Source organism: Peromyscus californicus, unplaced genomic scaffold, assembly GCF_007827085.1.
Source record: "Peromyscus californicus insignis strain IS unplaced genomic scaffold, ASM782708v3 Scaffold_3__1_contigs__length_106647218, whole genome shotgun sequence".
Classification (NCBI taxonomy): Eukaryota; Metazoa; Chordata; class Mammalia; order Rodentia; family Cricetidae; genus Peromyscus; species Peromyscus californicus.
The window spans coordinates 53,693,668-53,718,799 of record NW_026294551.1 but is presented as its reverse complement, the minus strand read 5'-3'; the positions used below and the strand labels follow the sequence as shown (position 1 = coordinate 53,718,799).

The 25,132-nt window shown below is 48.8% G+C and overlaps 1 protein-coding gene across 2 annotated transcripts; it reads left to right on the top strand.

The window, feature by feature from the left end:
- The first annotated feature begins 23 nt into the window (after nt 1-23).
- On the top strand, nt 24-24,793 carry Aloxe3 (arachidonate lipoxygenase 3). Of its 2 annotated transcripts, none has more exons than XM_052757854.1 (15): nt 24-1,076; nt 1,878-2,082; nt 3,236-3,317; nt 4,469-4,588; nt 4,910-5,035; nt 7,594-7,697; nt 8,203-8,375; nt 9,095-9,238; nt 9,321-9,524; nt 9,617-9,649; nt 10,199-10,368; nt 10,893-11,014; nt 17,286-17,386; nt 17,949-18,119; nt 23,961-24,793. In XM_052757854.1, exons 1-15 carry the CDS (start codon nt 930-932, stop codon nt 24,138-24,140), a joined length of 2,082 nt encoding a protein of 693 aa, XP_052613814.1. In that variant the 5' UTR covers nt 24-929; the 3' UTR covers nt 24,141-24,793. The 2 variants fall into 2 exon arrangements, with proteins under 2 accessions (XP_052613814.1, XP_052613813.1); XM_052757853.1 differs by having other exon boundaries at nt 26-1,076; nt 9,617-9,703.
- The last annotated feature ends 339 nt before the right edge of the window (nt 24,794-25,132 follow it).

Here is a 25,132-nt window from a genome sequence, read left to right as displayed (position 1 = left end):
GCGGGCTACGGGTTCCCCTGGTCCTGCCCGTCTTTCTTCCCTGGCCCTGGTGACCTAGATCTCCGCCACCTAGGGCACGTGGGTTGCCTCCCACGGTCTAGCAGGCAGGCTGAGGGAGGACTTGGAGCGTCAAGAATGTCACACGGGGGCCTCCAAATGCCGTCGGGCGGGCCTCCATTCGCTTGGCAGGCCCTATTCCAAAGGCGCTATTGAGGTCGGGAATACCAAAAACTGGGGACAGAGAGGGAACTAGGCTTGGGGAGGAAATGGGTGTGTCGGTGGCAGGATGGAGAGAACAAGACCACCTGCCGCGACCTGAGATGAGTGCGCTCTTCACTTGATTGTTGCTGGGGTCACGTGTGAGTTATGAATTGGTGCAGCTTTCCGATGTACGGTGTGATTCACATGGCTGATTCACATGTAGGAATTCGGGTGCTCTGGTGCCCATTTCTGGTTTGGAAATAGGAGGAAAAGGGTCTGGGTGGAAACAGGGGAGTGGGTGAACATGGGCCTCAGGACATTAGTCAAGCCTCTGATCAGGCACAGAGTAGTGTCCCAGTCACACACGCGTCACCTCCTCCTTGTCTCCCTCCCGGCATTTGGTTCCTCCTCCCTTCTTCCCTCCCTCCCCAATGGACCCAGTCTCCTGATATCCATCTGGATGAGCCAGCCAGAGGGACCGGCGGTGTGTGTCAGAGGCAAGCAAACAAGTACTAAGGTGCAAGACTGTGGGCGGGGAGAGTACTCCTGAGCTACCAGTGGAGCTCCGGAGAGAAAGAGAGCGCGAGAGAGCGAGCCCAGGGACATCCCAGAGCTGGGCCCGTCCTCAGGCTCGCCCTTCCCCAGCCCCCCAGCCTTCTGCTGCCCAGGAGACGACACTGTTCTACCTGTAGCTCACCTTCTCTGTTTTGGGGTTGTCGGGTCCCACCATGGCAGTTTACCGCCTGTGTGTAACCACTGGTTCCTACCTGAAGGCTGGCACACTGGACAACATCTACGCTACTTTGGTGGGCACCTGTGGTGAGAGCCCTAAGCAGAAGCTGGATCGTGTGGGCAGGGATTTCGCCACTGGATCGGTGAGTACACAGGAGAGATGGGAGGACCTCTATGGAACAGACCTCACCCGGGAACCTGATGGAGAGCAGGGTTATTCTTGTTGGATTCCTCAAGCCGTGATGAACTCAAGATGCTCAATATAACCTTGTCACCACTTCCTTTGTGGTCCCTGCCTTTTGAGTGATGATAAACCACGCCAACTGTTCTGAGACAGGGCTGTGGAGAAGAAGGAGCACTTGGAAGGGGCTCTGGGGACTTCCCCTGGCTTCTTGGCCCCTCCTCCTCCACTTTTATTATTATTATTATTATTATTATTATTATTATTATTATTATTATTATTATTATTTCCAGACAGGGTTTCTCTGGTTGTCCTGAAATTCACTCTGTAGACCAGGCTGGCCAGAACTGCCTCTGCCTCTTGAGTGCTGGGATGAAAGGCGCGCACCATCACTGCTTGGCCTGGCTCCTCCCACTATTGACACTAGGCTCTGACCATGGATTTCCTGTTCTCTGGAAGGGGTCTGCTTCCCTTTGTCAGCCCCTAGGATAGTTTGCTAGTGGCCCTACATAAAAGTGCCCTACTGGCCAAGGAGCCTAGGAACTCCAGCAAAACTCCGCACAGGCACTAAGTATGGCGCCTGCTTCAGCATGGATGAAGACAGGCTCTTTTTCTCGTTCACACGAAGGAACCACACGGATCAGCCAGCGCTCAGGCTTACGTGCCAGAATAAGTGGAGGTGTTGTTGCACCCGTCCAAGTGCAAAGACGCCTCAGCACTTCCTCGCCTCTCACTGGCTTGCCTGCTGCCTCCACCACTGCAGGTTCAGAAGTACAAGGTGCGCTGTGCCGCGGAGCTGGGTGAGATCTTGCTGTTGCGCCTACACAAGGAGCGCTTCGCTTTCTTCTGCAAGGACCCCTGGTACTGCAGTCGAGTCAGTATCACGACCCCAGACGGCACCGTTATTCACTTCCCCAGCTATCAATGGATTGAGGGCTATTGCACCGTGGAGCTGCGACCAGGAACAGGTGGGCTAGGGACAAGGGCTGCACAGTACTGAAGCGCCCTCTCTTTGGGGATTAGGAGTCGAGTCTCACAGAACGCAGGGTGTGGGGAAGAGGATTGGAGTTAGGAATGCTGGGGTCTCAAGTAGATAGCTTTTGATAAAGAGCATTGCTAAAGCCCCAACATGCAAGGGCCTTCTGAGTTTTCTCAGTAGTGTTTCTTCTTCTGGAGGTACACACAGACAGGCCCACACAGACAGGCACACACAGACAGGCACATACAGACAGGTACACACAGACAGGCACACACAGACAGGCACACACAGACAGGCACACATAGACAGAGATAGCAGATGCAGACAGATAATCTCACACCAGGCAGCTGACATCCCATGGCATCCCTCTGCATTTCTCCAGAATATGTTCTTCTAGAGCTCAAAAAGTAATTAACTTACAAACTGATTTCAACAGGTGGGAAAGCCATGGGCATTTAGAGAATTTAGCCACAAAGACCCTGTGCCCTACTTCTTTCTAGCTTTTCTGATGGGGATGAAGTGTCTGGGAAGTGAGTTAGGCTCTCTTATTGAATTTTGGATTTCAAGGATACTGGTGTGAGGCCTTTCTGCTTCCAGAAGTGTCTGTTCCACAGAGGCAACACTAGGGTTGCTTGTGTGTATCTGTGTGTGTGTGTGTGTGTGTGTGTGTGTGTGTGTGCTGTGATATGTCTCAGAGATGAGAGAAGGGTATTCTACATTAAAGTGAACATCATTTCACAGCCTACAATGCACTTTCCATAGACTTTACTATCAGTTCCCACTCACCATCAGAGAACATGAGGGCTTTATTAAAATGTATTTATTCAGCAGTCATCCAGTGTAGGCTATGAACATGATGCCAAGCGCCACGCCAGACACTGGAAGGGCAAACAATGAGTGGGACATGACTTCTGTCCTCAAGGAGAGTATTATCTAGAAAGGAGGCAATCGTGAACAGTGAGGGATGTGGTAATGTCTTCAAATCCATGATGAACAAACAAAGAGAGGGTGGACGGACATTCCCCGAAGTGATGCACACGGAGTCAGCGCAGACTGCTCTCAAGAGGGTTCAGACAACACTTGCAGTAGGAAGCACTGTTTGAAAAGAGATGTATATGCAGAGTGGTTTTCATTCCCTACAGCAAGAACCATCTGTCAGGACTCTCTCCCCCTCCTTCTGGACCACAGGAAACGGGAACTCCAGGCCCGCCAGGAATGCTATCGGTGAGGGCAGCCTAATTTGACTTTTTGCCCCATTCTTATTCACACTTCAGCCTTACTCAGATTGTTCCTAACTCTGACTTCAGTTAAAAACGTGGGAACTCAATCCCACTCTAACAGTGACCCCGAGTCTGGACCCAGAATGCCAATACCAGTTATCTTGGGCTGGGAATGTAGCTCTAGCTCAGGAGTAGAGAGCTTGCCTGCATTCTCTAGGCCCCAAGTTTGATCCCTCACACTCACATAAAATCCCAAATCTGCCAGGCAGTAATCCCAGCGCTTGGGAGGCAGAGGCAGGTGGATCTCTGTGAGTTCAAGGCCAGCCTGGTCTATAGAGTGAGATCCAGGGTAGAAAAGGCACAGAGAGATCCTGTCTTGAAAAACAAAAAACAAACAAACAATCCCCCTTTAAACAACAACAACAACAACAAAACAAACCCCAAATCCAACACCATTAACCATTCTCATCCTCTGACTGCCCCTGATGTAAACCAGATCCCCAATTTGGAAACAGTATTAATAATAATCTACCATTCTTGCCAGGCAGTGGTGGTGCACACCTTCAATCCCAGAGAACTCTCTGAGTTCGAGACCAGGCTGGTCTACAGAGTGGGTTCCAGGACAGCCAGGGTTACATAGTGAAACCCTGTCTCAAAAAACAAAACAAAACAGACAAAAGTTTACCAATCTTAGTGTACCCTCAAACTCACCATACTTTTTATTTACTTATTTTCTTGAGATTGGGGTTGGGAATGTCTTACCAATGTAGCCCAGGCTGGCCCATCACAACCTTCAAATTATTGGGATTTCGGGTGCGTGTTACCACACTCAGTTTATCTTAATCATAATATGAGCCCATCTCTAAATCAGTGTGGGAATTTATGTCACCCTCAAGTGCTATTCCAGGTCTTAGGGCTGTGGTTCAGCAGTACGGTCTGTGCTTAGCACACACAAGATGCGGAGTTCCACTCCCTATCTGAAGTTCAGAGCCATCACAGAGAAAATCCAGTTCTTTGTCACAGAGAATTTTCTCTGTCACAAAGATATCTAGAAAGCAGAAAGCAGCAGTGGTCACCCGAAGTCGTATTTTTAGAAGCTAAGGATCCTGTTTATCCCAAGATTAACCTACCTGTTCTGCCTCCTCCCCCGGGCAGCTGGAAGATCTACGCCCCCGGTTTCCCGAGAATGGTGGATGTCAGCAGCTTTGAGGAGATGGAGTCAGATAAGAAATTTGCCTTGACCAAGACAATCCCTTGTGCAGACCAGGATGACAAGTGAGAACCAACGTTTGGAAAGGAGGTGGAGGGGAGGGATGCAGACGTTCATTGAGATGGAGTCTGGCAGTGTGGAGGGAGAGTCCATGAGGAGTACAGTTTTGTCCACCTCTGAGGAGCAGGAGGGGGCACCATGATGGTCCTGAAGTGTTTAGTGGAGAGGGTAAGACATTGCTTCTGCTCCGGAGCAGAAAGGGCAGGTTGAGATAATAGTGAGCAGAGAACTAGAAAATCTTGGGACAAGACTGAGAAAAGGGATTAAGGGGGCCAGGCTACAGGTCCCCTGACTGGTTCCTGTTCTCTGTGCCTGCCTCTCCTCAGCTCTGGGAACAGGTACCTGCCTGGCTTACCCATGAAGGTTGACCTCCCATCTCTGTTGCACATGGAGCCCAACATTCGCTACTCAGCCACCAAGACAGCCTCACTGATCTTCACCGCCATTCCTGTGTGAGCCCACTGCTTCCCCTGCCCTTCTGAACCGTGTTCCTGCTTTCTGCTCATCCCATGGCCACCTCACAGTTCCCAACCCTTCTCTCTGCCCCCGTTTCCCCTCCCACAGATCTTCACGCCTTCTTTTCCTTTCTCCTAGGTTCCCTTTGCCTTGTCCTTCAGTCTCCTTCCCTATGCCTGCTCTCAGGACACTTACCCTGGGCAGAGCATGGCCGCAGGGACCATATGAAGTAGGCTATAGAGAGGCTCTGTCCTTAAATCTTGAGGAGGTGAAGCCAGATCATCTCAGGTTCAACTCCAAAGCCCATACTTTCTGGATATGTAACTTTAATTGTTGTTGTTGATTTTTTTTTTTTTTTTGAGACAGGGTCTCTCTACATAGCCCTGGCTGCCCTGGAACTCACTATGTAGACCAGGCTGGCCTTGAACTCACAGAGGAGTGCTGGGATTAAAGGCCTGCACCATCATGTCCTGCCTAATGTAACCTTAATTTTTACATAGTCTCTGGACAATAGCGTGAAGGGTAAAATGACCCACTCACTCTGACCTCATAAGTCTAAAATTTATTTTATTATTATTTTTAAATTTATGTGTGTGTCTATGTGAGTGTGTGCCATACGTGTGCAGGTGCCCAAAGAGGCCAGAAGATGGCATCAGATCAGTTATAGGTGATTCTGAGCTGTTCCATGTGCGAACTGGTGTGGAACCCAGGCTCTTTGAGAGAAGTTAGTGTCTGTAATCACTGAACCATCTCTCCAACCCCCACCGTAAGTTTCAAGGAAAGACAAGTAAGATAATGCCGAGCACAGAATCTCTCGATCGATCAATGGTCCCTTCAAGGAGATGCCTTTGGTAGAGAGAATCCATGGGATCACTAAGGAGGCATGTTATATAGTTATATAGTGTATAGTTAATGTGATGTCAGGACAAGCGTCATCAGTTTAAGTCCACAGCTAGGATTTTAAGTGTATATGACTAGAGGGAGGAGTCCAATAGGTCCCCTGGGTACATGAAGAAGGCAGGCCAGCTGGGTTTAGGATGTGGCTCTTCGTTAGAAGGGCAGGATTGACACAAGCCTGGGAGGGAGGAAATGAGAGAAAAGCAAGTGATGGCTGAGTCCAGGGTGGGGACGGTGAGCCAAGGGTCCTATGAGAAAACTCATCTGGAGTGGCATGTGGAGGCCCACAGGAAGACAAGGCAAGAACTGGGTCTTCATTACCTGCACATGGATGTCTGGAATGAGTCTTTCAAAAAAAAAAAAAAAAAAGAGAGAGAGCTGAAAGAGGGTGTAGATGGTCACAGAGGATGGTCTGTGATGATTGGCGTGTGCACCAGCCACAGGTGCCTCAGACTTCAGGACAAGGATATATTCTCAAACTCAGGCGGAACCATGGGGCATCTGGGAAGGTAGAGAAGCCCCAAGCTGAGTCTGAGAAGGATGTTAAGGTCTAAGCAGGAATGGGATCACCAGTTGGGGGGTTCTGAGTAAGGTCAGAGGGAAGTGGGGGCTGTTCTTAGGCAGGCTTGCAGGAATTTAGGGGGAGTCAAATGAAGAATGACTTCAAGGTATACTGTGAAGGACATTTGTGGCAGGCCCGTGGAAAGGAAAAGTGTGTTTTTGCTTATTTGCCTCCTCAGCTTCTGCCTTCATGACTGTGTTCTCGAAGTTTTTCTCTGTAGGGCAGGCCTTGATCATGTGACCTTCCTGCCTTAGCCAGCCGAGGAGCTGGAACTATATAGCTTAGTGACCCCTCGCTACAGACCTCCTTGTTTTGAGCTCCATTCCCTTTCTTTTAGTTCAGCCCATTTGGTGAGTGCTTACGAGGCGATGGGCATGGCAGGATACACGGAGTCGAGTTCCATTGGGAATGCTCCCAGGCATGGGTTTCAGGGGAGGTCAGGCAAAGCTTCATACACAGATCGGAGTCTGAGTCGCACCTAGAAGACCAGACCGACCTATAGTAATAGGAGATGGCTTTCCAGCAGAGACCCAGCTTGAGAGGTAGGGGAAGCCAATCTTATTTCAAGATGTTTTTCTCCCTCTGATGCTCATGGGTGGAAAATAAAAACCAGACGGTAGAGACATCTACAAGGTGAAGAAGCACATCCCACAGGTTGTCAACTCCACTCTCACCAGTCCAGGAGCGAGCGAAGCATGTTACTGATTATGTTTGGAAAACAGGCTTTGCTTGGTCTTGCCTGGTGCACGGATGGGGCGGGAGAAGGCATTGCTGGGGTTATAGGAAGCTGCTGGAGGGAGCATCGTGACCTAACCAGGCGTGGCGGTGGGGCTTATAGTCAGAAAGGCGTTTTGGAAGTTTGAAGAAAACAGGTCAAAGCACCAGTGAGGGCGGTACCACTTCTGCCCGCACATGCGCACATGCGCTCCTTCCTCTCAAGGATGGCTGTGTTTGCAGCAGGACCCTGAAGTCTTCGGGCTTCACTTGAATGCTAGACTTTTCTCCCACGCGGGCTGATAGGCACTTATAATTGGGAATGGCCCTATTGATTCTCCTACTGGTCCCCACACCCAGCTCTCACCTTCTGTCCCTCAGATCCTTGGGAATGAATATTCGTGGTCTGCTAGCCCGCAAGGGCTCCTGGAAGAAGCTGGATGACATCCGGAACATCTTCTGGTGTCACAAGACCTTCACTTCAGGTGTGCGGAGCCAGGCGGGGGCTGCCTGTCTTTTACTGTGTCTCATGTTCATGCCAGCTGCTAGATTCCAATGGGATGGGCTCCTGGCTTCACCAGTAGCGTCTTTCTAGATTTCCCCCAGGAGTCCAGGAACCTCCTCAGACAAGAATAGGAGAGAGGATATAGAGAAACTCTGCTTACCCAGAAGAGACTCATGGTCATTTAAGAAGTCCTGATTTTGGTCATGGCCACATGACTCCCTTCCCTACTTCTACGACCTGGTGTTCTGGGACTTGGGGTCAGAGAGAATTTGGTTCTAATCCCAGCCTTGCCACTAGAGCGGGCAAGCCGCACCGCCTTACTGGCTCTCAGTGTCCAGCATTCAACTGAAAGTGTAGTTACATCCACCTTGTACCGTTGCTGGGAGGACAACTGAAGCCATAATGAGGAGCAGAGGGCTGGGCAGGACCCCAGTTTGGAACGTCGTTTCCAGACCCACTGGTTCCCTCTCTTGCCATCCCCTCAGAGTACGTCACAGCGCACTGGTGTGAGGACAGCTTCTTCGGGTACCAGTACCTGAATGGTGTCAACCCTGTCATGCTCCATTGCCTCTCCAGCTTGCCAAGCAAGCTGCCTGTCACCAATGACATGGTGGCACCTTTGCTGGGACCAGGCACTTGCCTACAAACAGAGCTGGAGGTGGGTGAGGGTCTCGGCAGCGGGGCCTAACAGGAGGGAGGCAGGTGGGTTGCCGTTATGCACCAGGGCTGTATGTGGAGGGTAGAGGCGGAATGGTCCAGGTCTGTGGGCCTCACCCACAGGGCACTCCTGTCTACCTTTCAAGAACAGATACGGAGGAGGGCCAGGTGGGACTTGGGATGGTCTGAGGCCTGTTTTAGGGTCTCAGCGATCCGAAGTGTTAAAGCCAAAGATGGTTGCTTTAGGGCAGGCCAGCAGGAATGATTACAAAGAACGAGGAACTCTGAGGATTGGAGTAGATGACAACCTAGTCTCTCTGTGACAGCCAAACCCTCAGACATTCTCCGAAGCTGGGGCAGTGGCTGACAAACTCATTGTGTATTGACTTTCCTGTTGTTGGATACACTGAGGTCAGATCTCAGGAGGGGATTCCTTCTGAGCTGAGGGAGTAGGATGGACGAGGTATTGGGGGAGGAGCAGAGGAAGTTGGCTTGTCCAAGCCCAGAGGCCAGGTGAGGGATGACACAAGGACAGACTCATCTAGACCTCATTCCGGACATTCTGGGAAGGGTGCGGTACCGAGCGTTGGCCATTAGCGCAGGCAGCAAGAATTGCTGATTCTCGACCTGGGGACCTCAGCTCCTCCGTGTTGCAGAGAACAGAGAGAAAAAAGGGACACGGGGCGGGGGGCTAGTTAAGTCTCTGTGTGCCTTCTGTAGAGGGGGAACATTTTCCTAGCGGATTACTGGATCCTGGCGGAGGCCCCTGTCCATTGCGTAAACGGCCGCCCACAGTACGTAGCCGCTCCGCTTTGCCTGCTGTGGCTCAACCCACAGGGGGTGCTGCTGCCGCTGGCCATCCAGGTGAGCCGGGGGGCGAGACTTTAGGGGGTGGAGCCTCAGGCTAATAGGCTTGAGTCACACCCCTTACTACTGTCCTTCGCAGCTCAGCCAGACACCGGGACCAGAGAGCCCCATCTTTCTGCCCACTGACTGCGAGTTGGACTGGCTGCTGGCCAAGACGTGGGTGCGCAACTCTGAGTTCTTGGTGCACGAGAACAACACGCACTTTCTGTGCACGCATTTGCTAAGCGAGGCCTTCTCCATGGCCACACTGCGTCAGCTACCTCTCTGTCATCCAATCTACAAGGTCCGCGGGGATGCAGGGGCAGGACTAAAGGGGACGGGGCCTGCAGGCCTTCCCGGACCTTCGACTCACGAGTGACCTCGTTCCTCTCTCAGCTCCTGCTTCCCCACACTCGATACACGCTGCAGGTGAACACCATCGCAAGGGCCACGTTTCTCAACCCAGAAGGCCTCGTGGACACGGTGCAGCCTCCCCGCCAATAAGGCCCCACCCCTAAGTGTGCTTTGCCCCGCCCACAAGTCTTGCTCTTGCTCCCAAGACCCTTGTGTAATCTTTTCCTGCCTCTTCCCATAAGCTACAGTCTCTTTGCACATCTCCTGTTTGCCCCTCCCCTAAGCCTTGACCCAGCTGGCCAATCCCATCCGTGGGCTACACACCCTCAAAAGTAGGTTCAGTGGGCACATCCTTAGCTCAGCACTGCTTGCTCCTAGCTGATCCTGAGATCTCATCTCTCCTGTGTCGTCATTCCTGTAGTTATCAATACCTCAAGGTCCCCTCCCACGCACACTGTAGGTCCTCAGTCCTACATTAGGCAGGTCCGTGTGAGTGTTTGATTCGTGGTCCTTGACTGCTTGATAAATCACATTCGCTGCTCCCTGAGTCCCAGCTGGTCTCCGGACACTGTAGGTGGGGGTGTGAGCCAGCTTGGAAACTCCAGCTGTGTGCTGTGTCCCTAGGTCACGTCCATCGGTCGGCGCGGCCTCATCTACCTCATGAGCACAGGGCTGGCCCACTTCACCTACACGGATTTCTGCCTTCCGGATAGCCTACGGGCTCGCGGCGTCCTGAACATCCCCAACTACCACTACCGGGATGATGGCCTGAAGATCTGGGCGGCTATTGAGAGGTGTGGGGACCCTCAGGTCCTTCCAGCCACCAAGGTCTCCGGGCCCAGGGGGCAGCGTGGGCTCCTGTGTTCATGCCAGTTGGAGCTCTTGAGTCTTTAGGAGTTCTCAGATTCCACCCAGCATAAGACACTCTCAAGAGTGGGAACTGTCGGACAGGTTCCCTGTGAGCTAGCCGCTGACTGTGAGCTGCAGGGGAGGAAGGGAAGGGGCACCTTGTCCATAGGAGTCAGAGGATCAGGGCTTGTTGAGACAATCAGGTGCAGAACAAGGTAGACTCCTCTTCATTGCCTCCCTGGAGGAGACCCAAAACCTCCTTGGTTTAGGGGTTTAGGGGGAGGGGACTGAAGGGGAGCCTGGGCAGTGGTTCCAGCTAGATCTAGGGGTCCCACTGAACTCACCTGACTTTGGGGACTCCTCCTAAGGCCATCTGCCTCCGCCCTCCCTGAACGTCAGTGGGCCTCAATGTCCGGCCTTGGCCTAGGCCCACACTCACTCCAGGGGTACCAGCATTTTTTTCTTACAGGTTTGTCTCAGAGATCGTGAGCTACTATTACCCCAGTGATGCCTCGGTGCTTCAGGATTCTGAGCTGCAGGCCTGGGTGGGTGAGATTTTTACTCAGGGATTCCTCGGCCGGGAGAATTCAGGTATTCCTCTTTGTCCTCATCCACACCACTCACAAGCTCTTGCTGATCCAATTCTCATCCTCATCTATCTACCTGTACTCCATAAACAGTTCTTATTACTGAATCCACACTATATATTTTTTAAAATTTTATTTATTATGTATACAATGTTCTGTCTGCACACCAGAAGAGGGCACCAGATCTTATTATAGATGGTTGTGAGCCACCATGTGGTTGCTGAGAATTGAACTCAGGACCTGTGGAAGAGCAGCCAGTGCTCTTAACCTCTGAGCCATCTCAACAGCCTGAAATCCATACTATTAAATTACATTTAACGTGTTGCTGGGGACTGAACCCAAGGCCTCACTCGTACTAAGCCTTAGCACCTCCCTATCTTCTGGCATGGCTCCTCTCAGTTTCTGTTCCTTAAATGCAGTGACAAGCAGATGTGCCACACCACCCTTCCTTCCTTAGTATTCTCTCAGTCCCAGGGAAGATGAGACCTCTTGCTCCCCGGTGGTCCTAACTCTTGGCCATCCTGGCTCTGAGACTCCTTTCTACATATCCCAGTGGTAGAGTTCCTGGTTCAGAAATCCAGCATTGCCTTTTCAAAATGATTCTCTCTCTCTCTCTCTCTCTCTCTCTCTCTCTCTCTCTCTCTCTCTCTCTCTCATTGTTTTGAGATAGGATCTCGCTATATAGTCCTTACTGGCCTGGAACCAGGCTGGCCTCAAACTCACAAGCTCAGTCAGTCTGCCTCAACCTCTTGAGTGCTGGGACTAAAGGCCTGTGCCACCGTGACCAGCTGTTTTCATTTTTTAAATCTTTAATTACATTTTTTTGTTTGTTTTGTGTGTATAGGGCATACAACAGTGCATGCGTAGATAACTTAGTCTGTTCTCTCTTTCCGCTGCATGGATGGGTCCCAGGGATTGAATTCAGGGCATCGGGTTAGGCACCAAGTGCCTTTACCCACTGAGCTTTCTGTCTGGGTTGTATTAAAGTGGCTGGAATGCCCACCCACCAATTTCCTTTACCTTGGCCTGAATCTTCTCAGTAGGGATGTGGCTTTCAGCCGACTGATTGCTCCTGGTCTATCTGGGGAGACCCAAGGAAGAGAGTAGTTTCAAGTCACCTCCAAATAGAGCTGCTACTGCAGTCCTATCCAGAAGGACTTCGTGCTTTTTTTGTTGTTGTTGTTGGTTTTTTGTTTTTTGTTTTTTGTTTTTCGAGACAGAGTTTCTCTGTGTAGTTTTGGTGCCTGTCCTGGATCTCGCTCTGTAGACCAGGCTGGCCTCGAACTCACAGAGATCTGCCTGGCTTTGCCTCCCGAGTGCTGGGATTAAAGGTGTGCGCCACTTTTGCACTTTGCAATTTTGTACTTTTTTATTTTTTAGACAATATTTTTCAAACATAGAGGACAGTAGAGTCCACCTTAGTGAACACTCCTTTACCTTCCTACCAGATTCTACAATATTTTGCCACATTTGATTAATCTGTTGCTTTTATTTCTGGAGTTTGTTTGATTTGGACAGCATCTTGCTATGTAGCCCTAACTGGCCTGGAACTCCATAGGTAGACCAGGCTAGCCCAGGCCTCCAATTTGCAGAGATCTGCCTGCCTCTGTGCCCTACGGAATACTGGAATTAAAGGCATGTGCCACCACACCTGGCCCACAGTTCCATTTTGATAACTTTTTGTAGTTCTGGAGCTCAAACCCAGGGGTTCCTACATGGTAGATAAGTGTTGTACCACTGAGCTATATACGCTTAGCCCTACACTTACCAAAATCGTCAGCACTCAGCAATGTCACCCTCACATTTAGTCCATAGCCACATTTCCCCATTTCGCTCTGTTTTCCTCCATTGATCCAATTGGGATAGGAGCCAACCAAGGACCACATTTTATTTAAACTTTAAAGATTCTTTTAACTGAAAGCAGCATTTTGTGGAGTTTTTTGTTGTTTGTTTTGTTTTGTTGACAAGGTCTCACTATAGTCCATACTGGCTTGGAACTCTGTATGAAGACCAGGCTGGCCTCAGACTCTCAGAGATCTGCCTGCCCTTTCCTACCTAGTGTTAGGACTAAAGGCATGCACCACATGCCTGGCCCCCTGCTTTTCATAGTCACACAACACGCAGTTACAGAAAAGCCCAGGCTCACGCTGGACAAGGTGTCACCTTTGAATTTATCTTTCATATGTGACCCATCTTGTCCCTGTCTTGTGTGGTTTTGATAAATGGGAAGGAATGTATACAGGTTGCACATTTTTGGCAAGAATATTTCTCAGGTGATGCTGTGTCCTGTGCTTTGCATCATATTGAGAGGTGCCTGATGTCAGCTTGTCTCGACATTAACAAGGCCAGGAGTGATTTCTAGGTTAAGGTGATGACAGCTAGATCTGTCTCGGATATTTTAAAGGGTGACCTTTCCCTGTGTTTTGCAAACCCACTGTTAATCAGGATCCTGGCCGCTTCGTTTCCCCAGGCTTATTTGCTTCCTGTTTAAGACTCAAATTGAGATTTGATTACTGCTGGGTCAGTTCCCCTCTGTATTAAACTTGTCTATGAGTCTTCACACTCCAACGTTCTTCAGATTGACAACAGCTCTTCCAACCAGTACAAACTTACTCTGGATTTTAATTTAAAGCTTAAACATATTTGTTAAGCTGTCAGGGACTTGGGCTTACATATTCCAGGGGGTGGGGGCAGGGGGGGCAGGGTTGTGGGGGGCGGGGTTGTGGGGACTTCTTTATAAAACAACTTCCAAACTTAGATGATCGACTATGATGGAAAGTTCAGAGAATCCCGACCCACTCCGGGCTAGTGACTGGTCCTCCCTGTGCTCAGTCTGACTCTAGACCTCTGAGTGCTCTTTGGCTCATACTCCCTTCTGTCTTCCTGGACCAGCTGGATGGTTCATCTTTTATTGTCTGCATGGTTTCCCATCATCAGCACCCTAGTTCCAGATCAGGGATTCTGCATTGTGCCGGCTGCTTGTCCATCGGTTTCCCCTCCCCCAGCCTCTTGAGGCTCACTCATTAAGCCTGAGGATCACACACACACACACCCACCACCCCCACCTCCAATCCCCCACCTCCCCACCCCCGCCGCTGCCAGTCCTCAGAAACATCGAAGAAACCCATGTCCCCCTGCTCTACCACAGCCTTAGCATCAATCGGGTCCCCACCCAGTCCCCTCACCCTCCTCATCCCGTGCCTTGCCACTCCTGTTCCTTACTATCTCATCTACTCACTTTACTCAACCAATAATTACAGGGCTCTTAATATTTATTAAGTATCGTTCTAGATGCTGGGGTTTAGCAGTGACCAAATAGACAAAATTTGTGTTCTTTTTTGTTTGTTTGTTTTTTGGTTTTTTTCAAGACAGGGTTTCTCTATGTAGCCCTGCCTGTCTTGAAACTTGTTCTATAGCCCAGGCTATCCACAAATTCACAGAAATCCTCCCACCTCTGCCTCCTGAGTGTTGGGATTAAAGGTATGCCCCCCCTACCACTCAGCAAAACTTCTGTTCTTAATGGAGCTTACCATGCTTTGGGGAGGAGACAGAAATGGTCAACAAATATGTCAGATGGCTATGAATGTTGGGAAGAAAACCAGAACCTCATTAGGGAGAATATTTCATGTAGATAGCCAAAGAAAGACAGACTGAGGAGCTAGAGCTCAGAAACATTGGGTGGAGATCTCATGGGGTTGAGGATACTCATTGTGTGGATTTGGAATGAGAATACTCAGGCAGGGGTAAGGTAGGTGCAAAGGCCCTGGGGTCCGGCTATACCAGTATGTTTAAGGAATATCACAAAGGCTATGTAGCCGGAGTAGAGTAAGCAAAGGGAAGAAAGGAGCAGGTAAAGTGAGCCACAGGGGAACTCTTTAGAAGGTTCTAGTGAAAGGTGACATCACCTGATGTGTGTGTGTGTGTGTGTGTGTGTGTGTGTGTGTGTGTGTGTGTGTGTGAGATGGGGATCTAATTCGGGGCCTTGTATGTGCTATACTTTCCTCCTCCACCTGATTTAGCCCCACAAAGGAAAAGGGTGGAAGTGACGGGAGAGATGTTGGTGACGCGACAACATGGAGGACAGGAAAGACGGGCCTCTGGAAGTCTTTGCTGATAGCTACAATGGCAGATAAGAGGAGGCGTGAGCACACAGATTTGATCTGAGCAACTGGATAAAGAATACAGTTGGCCGGCCAGACATGGTGTCTTTAATCCTAGCACGTGGGAGGCAGAGGCAGGCAGGTAGATCTCCATGGGTTTGAGGCCACTCTGGTCTACAGAGTGAGTTCCAGGTTCCAGGACATCTAGGGTTACATACAGACCTTGTTTTTTTAAAATAAATAAATAAATTTAAAAAAATAAAAAGCTGGGTGGTAGCCTGAGCCTTTAATTCCAGCACTCAGGAGGCAGAGGCAGGCAGATCTCTAGTTCAAGGCCAGCCTGGTCTGCAAAGCAAGTTCCAGGACAGCCTGAGTTGTTACATAGAGAAACCCCGTCTTGAAAAAACAAAAACAAAAAAAAGTGCAGTTGTCCCTTGGCATCTGAGAGGGATCAGTTACACACACACACACACACACACACACACACACACACACACACACACACACTCTGCTAGTACCAAAATTCATGCTCCTCCCCCTGGGATGTTTGTTTTCTCCTTAAGACCCACATTGGGGTTTGGCTATTACTGGTTCAACTCTCCTGTCTCGCTTTAGTAAGCTGTGATTTCATTCCTCAGAGCAAGGGAGTAAAGCCATGGACTTGGATGAGGTCTGTGTGGTACAAAGAAAGCAAGATGGAGGACTGAGCTCAGCCTGACAATGTTCTCTTCTGCTAGTCACTTACTTACTGATCTATTTGTTTCGAGACATGGTCTCATATATTTCAGGTTGGCCTTAAGCTCAATAAGTAGCCAAGGATAACCTTGAACTGGTCTTCCTACTTCCACTCTGGAATACTGGGAGTACAGCCATGCTGTGCTGGGATCAAACATAAGAAAAAAAAAAGGAAGAAAAAAAAAAAACAAAAGAAAAGAAAAAAAGCCGGGCAGTGGTGGCTGCGCACGCCTTTAATCCCAGCACTCAGGAGACAGAGGCAGGTGGATCTCTGTGAGTTCGAGGCCAGCCTGGTCTACAGAGCAAGATCCAGGACAGGCACCAAAACTACATAGAGAAGCTTTGTCTCGAAAAACAAAAACAAAAACAACAACAACAAAAAGACACGCTACCAATTAAGTCACGCCCCCAGCCCTTCTGCGTTATCTTTTTAAATAATTTTTATTGTTCTATTTATTTTTTATTTTTATTACATTTATTTATTTTGTCTGTGCATGCGTGTGATGCATAAGTGTGAGTAAAGACGTGCACACCATGGCGTAAATGTGAGGTCAAGAAGACGACTTGAAGGAGCTGGTTCTTTCCTTTCACCGTGTGTGCCCCCTGGGGTCAAACTCAAGTTTTCAGGCTTGATTAACATGGTCCTTCACCATTTGGCTGGCCCTTTTTTGTTTGTTTGTTTTTGAGATGAGATTTCACTGCAGTGCCCAATCAGCTTTGAACTCCTAGGTTCAAGCAGCCCTGCCTCAACTTCCCCCAAATCTGGGACTGTGGATGCAGACCTCTGCACTTGGCCTCTGTCAGCTTTCTTTATTTAAATCTCACCTATGCCTCAACCAGGGAGGTGGGGCGGGGCGGGTGGGGGGGTGCGGGTGGGGGTGGAGAACACAGGGACTCCTCTTCCTGGGATGATGTGGTCCTAGCTCCTATTTCGGTCCTGTGCGCCTTCCCTAGGATCCAGACTCTTCCTTTAATCTCCCTTTCAGCCCTCCTCACTGCACTTTCCAGTAACATGCTCTGGTCAACCACCTCTTCTGCTAAGCCAGGCAGAGGATGCCTTCCTGGTGGTGTCTTGCGTGGATGTTGGTAACATGAGTTGAACTAATTCTTCAAGTTGCTAATATAGGCTAGAGATGGATGTAGAGATGGAAGCGCCTTCCAAGTCAGAGAGAGGCAGTTTGGTGCTGGGCTCTGTCAGGAGCCCGGCTTTTCATCATTTTCTAGTCTAGCAACCAGATCCTATCCTGACCCCCTTCAAAGACCAGAGCCCTTGGTGGTGGCCACCTTGGCACTAATTTTAGTGTCCGGATAGTTGTAGTCCATGTTTAGCCCTTAATCCTTCACTCTCCTGTAGTGTGAGCCCCTGTACTGAGAAACCCCAGGGAACCCTGTGCCTCCCAATCCACATCCACGCCCTCTTCCTTTCTTCTCCACACCCAGGCTTCCCAAGCCGGCTGTGCACTCCAGGAGAGCTCGTGAAGTATCTCACTGCAATCATCTTTAACTGCTCCGCCCAGCACGCTGCAGTCAATAGTGGGCAGGTAAGGCTGGGGAGAGCAGGCCTAGGGGCACTGGGCCACCCAAGGTGTTAAGTTCCAAAGGTGTATTAGGCTTGGCAATGGACTTGAGGTCAGAGTTCTGGTTGAGCGCATGGGTGGGTCAGGGTTGGGGTGGGATTATGATTGCCATTAGGGTTGGAGTGGAGACTGGGTGGAGTGAAGGGCTAGTGTTGAGTGATGGCTGGGTGGAGCTGCATCCAGAGTGACAATGGGGACTCTGGGGAGCTTATATTGGAAATAGAACTTGACCTTGGCAAGAACTGGCTACACAGAGCATCAAGTTGCTCCAAGGCATGCCAGCCCAAGGCCTTTGTCCAGGATTACCTCCTCTCTGGGTTCTCCTCCCTCCAGGGTGACTCATTCTACCCAGTCTTGGAACACTGGGTGGAGAATGACAGGGGGTGAGCTAGGCTTATGGCCCACTTCTGGGACTTTCCATAGTCTTCTCACTTCTAAACTTTGAGATCTGGGATAGTGGAGGCAGGATCAGGAATGATAGGATGCTTATGTTCATCCAATTGGGGTGCTGGGGGTCTCTCCACAGCATGACTTTGGGGCCTGGATGCCCAATGCCCCATCATCTATGAGGCAGCCCCCTCCTCAGACTAAGGGGACTACAACAATGAAGAGTTACCTAGACACCCTCCCAGAAGTGAACACCACCTGTAGCAGCCTTCTCCTCTTCTGGTTGATCAGTCAGGAGCCCAAGGACCAGGTGTGTGCATGGAGGTGTGGGGCAGAGGTTGGGCATTGCGGGGCCTAGGCCATGGAGTGCTCTGGAGGAGGAGGGTTGAAGGCTGATTGCTGGGATTAGTGTCCACTGCTCAGACGCCGTGAGAGTCCTTTTGTCTTCACAGAAAATGATACTTGATCTCCAAGGACACACATAGAAGCAAATGCCCTTTAGCGGCTAGGTTATAACTTCTATGTGATTTACAAGTCATCCATCCATCCATCCATCCATCTATCCATCCATCCATCCATCTAATCACGCATTCATCCACCAACCACTCATTGATCTACCCAAGCATTAAACACGGGGTTCCTCCCACATGTCAGCATAGTGCTTGATGCTAGGTATATAAGGTTGAATGAGACCCCCACCCCCACCCTCTTAACACCTTCATGTGACATACAGGTGAATGAAGAGGGACATCAGAGTATTGTTGGAAGTACTCCTATATTAATCCTCCATTCAAGATCTCTTCCTGAGTACTCATGGTGTACCAGGCATTGGTGGGAAGCAATGCATATTGTTAAGTACTGGGATAGAGGCAAGGATAGAGCCTTGTGAAACCCAAGAAAGCTTCATGGAATAGGTGACATGCAAGCTGAAACCTGTGGGACAAGTAGGAGTTTGGCAGAGGAGGGCCAACTTTGGTTTCTAGGCAAAGGGAGGGATACCCAGGAGTGGAAGGGAGAGTCTAGTGTGTTCTTATGATCACTGAGGTTCAGGGAAGTGACACGGCAGGGCAGGGTGAAGGGTAAGGTGGGACTTTACATAGTATTTATTCAGAGGACAATGAGGCCACTCAAGGCTTTTAAATGAGAAGTGACATGACTTAATTTGTTTCAGCAAGGGTGTTCGACTGGCTGTGTCAGTGGCAGAGAGGGATAGGTTTGGAGAGAGGAGATGAGGCAGCTAAGGAGTTGAGGCTAAAGTGAGCAGCGATTGAATCATCGGTTACCATCATGGCCATTCACATATTGCCTTGTCCCATCACGCCACTCTGACTTCTTGATCTTGCCTTCAAGCCAGGGTCACACGTCACCTGTGAACGCCCTCATTTCTCATGGTTGGCTTTGTTTGGCTAGAAATATGGCAGATTTTTTTTAATCTCTTTAGCAACTTTTTTCTTTCTTTAAATTTTTATTCTTTGTTTTGTTTTGTTTTGCTTTTTGTTTTTTTTGTTTTTGTTTTTCGAGAAAGAGTCTCTTTATGTAGTCCTGGCTGTCCTGGAGCTCACAGAGTAGTCCAGATTGGCCTGTACCTTACAGAGATCCTCCTGCCTCTGTGTCCCAATTGCTGGGATTAAAGCTGTGTACCACAACTCCTGTGTCTTTTTTTTTTTTTTTGAGGATCAGGAGAGATACCTCAGTAGTTAGAACTTTTTCTGCTCCTCCAGAGGACTCAAGTTTGGTTTTTAGCATCCACATGGAAGCTAGCAGCTGTCTGTAACTCCAGTTCCAGGGGATCCAACATCCTTTCTGGCCTCTGTGGGCACTAAACATTTTTGTGTTATATACATACATGCATGTAGGCAAAAGCACTCATACATATAAAATAAGCACGATTAATCTTTTAAAAATGATTATTTTTGAAACAAGTTTCTCAGTGTTTCCCAGGCTGGCCTTGAAGTCCTAGGTTCAAGTCCTTCTCCTGTTTCAGCCTCTAGCGAGATTAGGACCATAGGCATGTACCACAGTACATTGAAGTACCTCCCCAACTCTTCCTAGCAAGTTTTTAAAAATTACATTTATGTATTTATTTATTGGGGGGTGGGGTGCACATTCCTGGGCATGTGTTGGCGGTCAGAGGACAACTTTGGGAGTCAGTGCTCTCCTACCCACCCCAAATTCAAGGCACCCTGCTGGGCATCAAGCCCTTTTATCTACTAGTCCATCTCTTTGACCCTTTCCTAGAAAATTTTCACTTACCATCTTCTACTATGGGGACCACAGGAACTTATCCTTAGACCCTGCCCCTTGCTGTTCCTTTGATCTGTGTCTCAATCATTGAATCAGATATAAAGTATAGTATCTTAAAATACAAAAGGTGGTGCACGCCTTTAATCTCAGGACTCAGGAGGCAGAGGCAGGTGGATTTCTGAGTTTGAGGTCAGCCTGGTCTACAGAGTAAGTTCCAGGACAGCCAGGACTACACAGAGAAACCCTGTCTCAAAATCAATCAATCAATCAAACAAACAAACAATACAAAGCAAGTAAGCAGCTATATTTAAGATGCTTAGTATAGTGCTGGTGAACATCTGGAGGGGAGAAAATTGAGGTTCAGAAGTCTAGCAATTTGCTTAGCTCACAAAGCAAGTATGTGGTGGCTTTGAATTTAGTCTGTCATGTTGCTGTGTTCTGCTCTTTTCGTGATTATACTATACTTTTAGAAATTAGGTATCAGTGTGATAAATAAAACATAAAGCTGTATTTTTTTTTTTTTTTGAGTCAGGTCTCCATTGTAGCCCTGGCTGTCCTGGCACTCCCTCTGTAGACCATGTTGGCCTTGAACTCACAGAGATCCTCCTGCCTCTGCCTCCTCAGTGCTGGGATTGAAGGAGTGTATTACCATGCTGTACTTTTAAAATATATTTTATTATTTTAGTAATGTGTATATGGGTGTAAATACATGCACATGTGAGTGCAGGTGCCCACAGAATCCAGAAGAAGGTGCCAGATCATCTGGATTGGAGTAACAGGTGATTGTAAGCTGCTGAACGTGGGTGGTGGGAACCAAAGTCAGGTCCTCTGCAACAATAATCTATGCTCTTAACCCCTGAGTCCGTTTCTGTCTTTTTTTTTTCTTTTAAGCTAACAATAAATCAGGTGTGGTAGTTCATACCTGTCATTCCAGAGGCTGAATCAGGAGGCTTACTGCAAGTTTGAAGCCCGCCTGGGCTATACAGTGACTTCCAGGGCAACCTGAGCTACAGGCTGAACAAAGGCTAGTACTATAAAGAAATCATAAACAATTCTTAACCTTTTGGTTGGGAGCCTAGCTTTCAACAGCTGCCCCCTCTCTTCTTCTAATCAAGAACATGAATACACACTGGGAATAGGAAAGGGAGAAAATGCAGAGGAAGTTTTAAAATTGTCATACTATACAGCTTACAGTTTCATGGACACAAAGTTGGAAACCTGGATGAAAGCTATGATTTTCTAAGACAACCTAGACAACCGACGTTTTAGAAGAGATGCAGACCATACAGAAGGGCTGTGTGACAGCGCAGGATGGTAATTGCAGAAGTCACCTGCTCTAGTCTGGGATCAAAGGCAATGGAAACACAACCTCGCCCAGTTCCTCTGTCTTTCAGACTTCTAGAAGCACAGGACAAGGCAGAATCTTCCTCAATCATGGGAGCCTGATTCTCCAACTAGGAGAAGCTGTGACCTTAAGGGAGGTGGATCTCATTAGAGGGCTCCAGTCCCGGGTTCACACTTAACATCTTTGTGACCTCTCTAATTTGGCCACACTAAGCCTCAATTTCTTTATCTATAAAGCGAGGCTGATAAAAGACCGTCTTAAGGGTTGTTGTATGGTTGTGATGGCTCACATAAAGTGTCAGCTGTAATTAAGAAAATGAAATTATAAACTCCCCTACTTAGTTCCAACAATCTTAAAAATGTATCAGCCAGTAAAGGCAAGTACTATGTGGTAAACAACAATGTGCCATGGCAAGGTCTAGCTTATTCTAAGAATGAAAGGTTGGTTCACCTCATGAAACTTAGCGACATCATTTGTCCCATCGACACCGAGGCATAGTGTATAATTAGCCCAACACTGGCTGAAAAATTGCTTGATCAGTGCAATCAACCATTACTGATAAAAGCTGTTTCGAACGAAGCTCCCATGAAGGAATTTTGACTAAAGCATACCTTTTTGTTTGCTTGTTTTGTTTTTCTAGGCAAAGTTTCTCTGTGTAACATCCCTGGCTGTCCTGGCACTCGCTCTGTAGACCAGGCTGGCCTCAAACTCACAGAGATCCACCTGCCTGGCCCTAAAGCTTATCTTTAGAAAACACTGTGTTTATGATGAAATAATAGATGTCTTTTTAAAATCAGGGACAAGAACTGGGCAGTGGTGGCGCAAGCCTTTAATCTCATCACTCAGGAGGCAGAGGCAGGTGGATCTCTGAGTTCGAGGCTAGCCTGGTCTACAGAGTGAGTTCCAGGACAGCCAGGGCTACACAGAGAAATTCTGTCTCAGTGGGGAAAAAAGAAAAGACAGGAAAAAAAAATCAGGGACAAGAAAATAATGCCCACTCTTCCTGCTTTTATTTAGCATTAGTCTGAAGGCCTTCACCAATGCAATCAAAGGGGAACAAGGAATGTTAAGGTATCAGTAGCACTGGTGTTGTATAAAGGTTAGGAAACTGGACCCTTGCATTTATTTGTTTGTTTGTTTGTTTGTTTTTCGAGACAGGGTTTTTCTGTGTAGTTTTGGTGCCTGTCCTGGATCTTGTTCTGTAGACCAGACTGGCCTTGAACTCAGAGATCCACCTGGCTCTGCCTCCTGAGTGCTGGGATTAAAGGCGTGTGCCATCACCGCCTGGCAGGACCCATACATTTTGACAGTGACCTGTGATATGACAGTGATCTTGGAAGGACAATCCTATACACAGGATGGCATTGACTGAAGTTCTCTGTGAGATTCCATGATTGTGGTGGTCACGTGGCAAAGTGTGGCATTGTTATGGTGATAGTGATGAATATATATATATATTATATATACATACACACACACACACATATATACATGATGTCAGATGATTGAAAAGACCTCAGAACCAGGATGCTGGTTGTCCTCAGGGGTTGGATTTAGTAAACCTATGTGGTGACAAATATATTCTTGGACCTATTTTCTGGAATATGTTTGCTAACCTCTGTTGAATGGTGATTGTGATCGTGTTCTTTGAGTTTAAAGGGTGGAGGTGAGGAGGGGCTAGACTTAAAACTTTTCTTCAGTCTTCCTTTTTGAGATCCAGGAATCGACTTTCAGAGTCAGTGACATGACGAGGACTGTCAGGAGGGGGAGCACTCCGACTAGGTTGCTGGGGCCCAAGTCACAGTCTGTGCTCTGTACTTCACAGGCTTCTGGGACTGGGGCTGTCTTACTTTTCTATTGCTGTGACAAAACACCACGACCAAGGCAAGTTATAAAAGAAAACATTTAATTGAGTGAGGGCTCACAGTTCCAGAGGGTTAGGGTCCGTGATGGTCATGGCGGGGAGCATGGCACCAGGCAGGCATGGTGCTGGAGCAGTAGCTGAGAGCTTGCATCTGATCCACAAGCTCAAGATGTTGTTTTCATTTGTTTGTTTTGTTTGTTGTTGTTTGTTTGTTTGTTTGAGACAGGGTCTCACTATGTAGCTCTGGCTGTCCTGAACTCACTATGAGGACTGCTCTGGCTTCAAACTCACAGAGATCTGTCTGCCTCGGCCCTGGTGCTGGGGTTAAAGGCGTGTACTACCACACATGGCAAGGTGTTTTAAAACTAGGAATGGCGTGGGCTTTTGAAAACCCACCCCTGTGACACACCTCCTCCAACAAGGGCACACCTCCAAATCCTTCCCAAACAGTTCCATCATTCAGATATACGAGCTGTTGGGGGCCATTCTCATTCAGAGTACCACAGGGGCTTGTTCTGAATCATGCTGCAGTGAAGTGGTGGGTTGGGGCTGTGGTTTGAAGGGCTCATGTTCTCCATGGCGGTAACCGACATATGTCTTTAGATAACACCTTGACTTTAGTTGTTGACATGTGAACCTTCATTACCATCTGTCTCATCTTGAATATCTTCCTAACATCTCGACCTATTTTCTTCTAGAGGCCTCTGGGCACTTACCCAGATGAACACTTCACAGAGGAGGCCCCACAGCAAAGCATTGCGGCCTTCCAGAACTGCCTGGCACAGATCTCCAGGGACATCAGGGAACGCAACCAGAGCCTGGCACTACCTTATACCTACTTGGACCCTCCCCTCATCGAGAACAGTGTCTCTATCTAAACCCCACTTCACACCATCCCCGACGAAAAGAAGTTCCAACTAAAGGGAAGGCCATCGTCTTCCTAGGGCCTTCCAGTCCCTTCCTGCCTCCCTCATCTTGAACTTTCTCTGCCTATGGGACCAAGATGGCCCTCATATTATATATTATATAAACAGGCCCTGAGCTGTGAGGGACCAGTACAGCAGTGTTCAGGTGAAAGCCGCTGATTAAAGTCAAATGCACAATACACCCCTTGGAAAGGGCCCTTTTCCTTCCCTTCATGTGGGAATCTTCCTTCCACACTGGGATGCCCAGCTTGAGTTTCTGAGCCCTCCTTCCACGTCCCCCTCAAACCCACAGTCTTTCACTTGTGATAACTCTTTCATTCCCCCTTTCTCCCAAGCCCGGGACCCCAGCTTCCTTTTCTGAAAACTGGGACGGAAGGGGTGGGTGCCTGGATCTGCCATGCACTCCCCTTTGCTCCCAGTGCTTCTCAGGGGAGGGGAAGAATCAGCCCCGCTCACCGGGATATCTAGTTGAGTTTCTGAGAACAGGAACTCTAGCCTGGGTGTGTATGTCCTCTCTCCAGCTCTCCTCCTGCCCACCTGCATCCCACTGTTCACCTGTCTTTGAGCCCAGTGACTTCAATAAAAGCTAACATACTTGGCTCCCATTTCCTTCTGTTTTGATAATGATGATGATGATGATGATGATGATGATGATGATGATGTAAGGTGGAGGGAGTTGGGGGTGTGTAGAAGTGTGGGGGCAAAGAACGAGAGCGAATCTGCAGGCCATCTTTTCTGGAGACCCAGGCACCTTCCTCGCTCACTCTACTGGCCAGCTAGGCTATATTCCTACTTTACCTCCTAGGGTGAGTCATGAGGAAGGGAAGGAATAGCTGGGCACAGAGATTGACAGGAAGGAACCAGGCATTCTGCAAAGCCCCAGAATCCACGTTCTGGGTGTGGTACTGTTAGTGGTGCTATTGAAATCCAGTTCTGCTCTTGGA

Excerpts from the sequence above, each read along its gene's own strand:
- Aloxe3 (XM_052757853.1), top strand. The coding sequence starts at position 930 with ATGGCAGTTTACCGCCTGTGTGTAACCACTGGTTCCTACCTGAAGGCT. Across the intron at positions 9,239-9,320 it reads TGCTGCCGCTGGCCATCCAG|CTCAGCCAGACACCGGGACC; the intron begins GTGAGCCGGGGG and ends TGTCCTTCGCAG. Across the intron at positions 9,525-9,616 it reads TCTGTCATCCAATCTACAAG|CTCCTGCTTCCCCACACTCG; the intron begins GTCCGCGGGGAT and ends TTCCTCTCTCAG.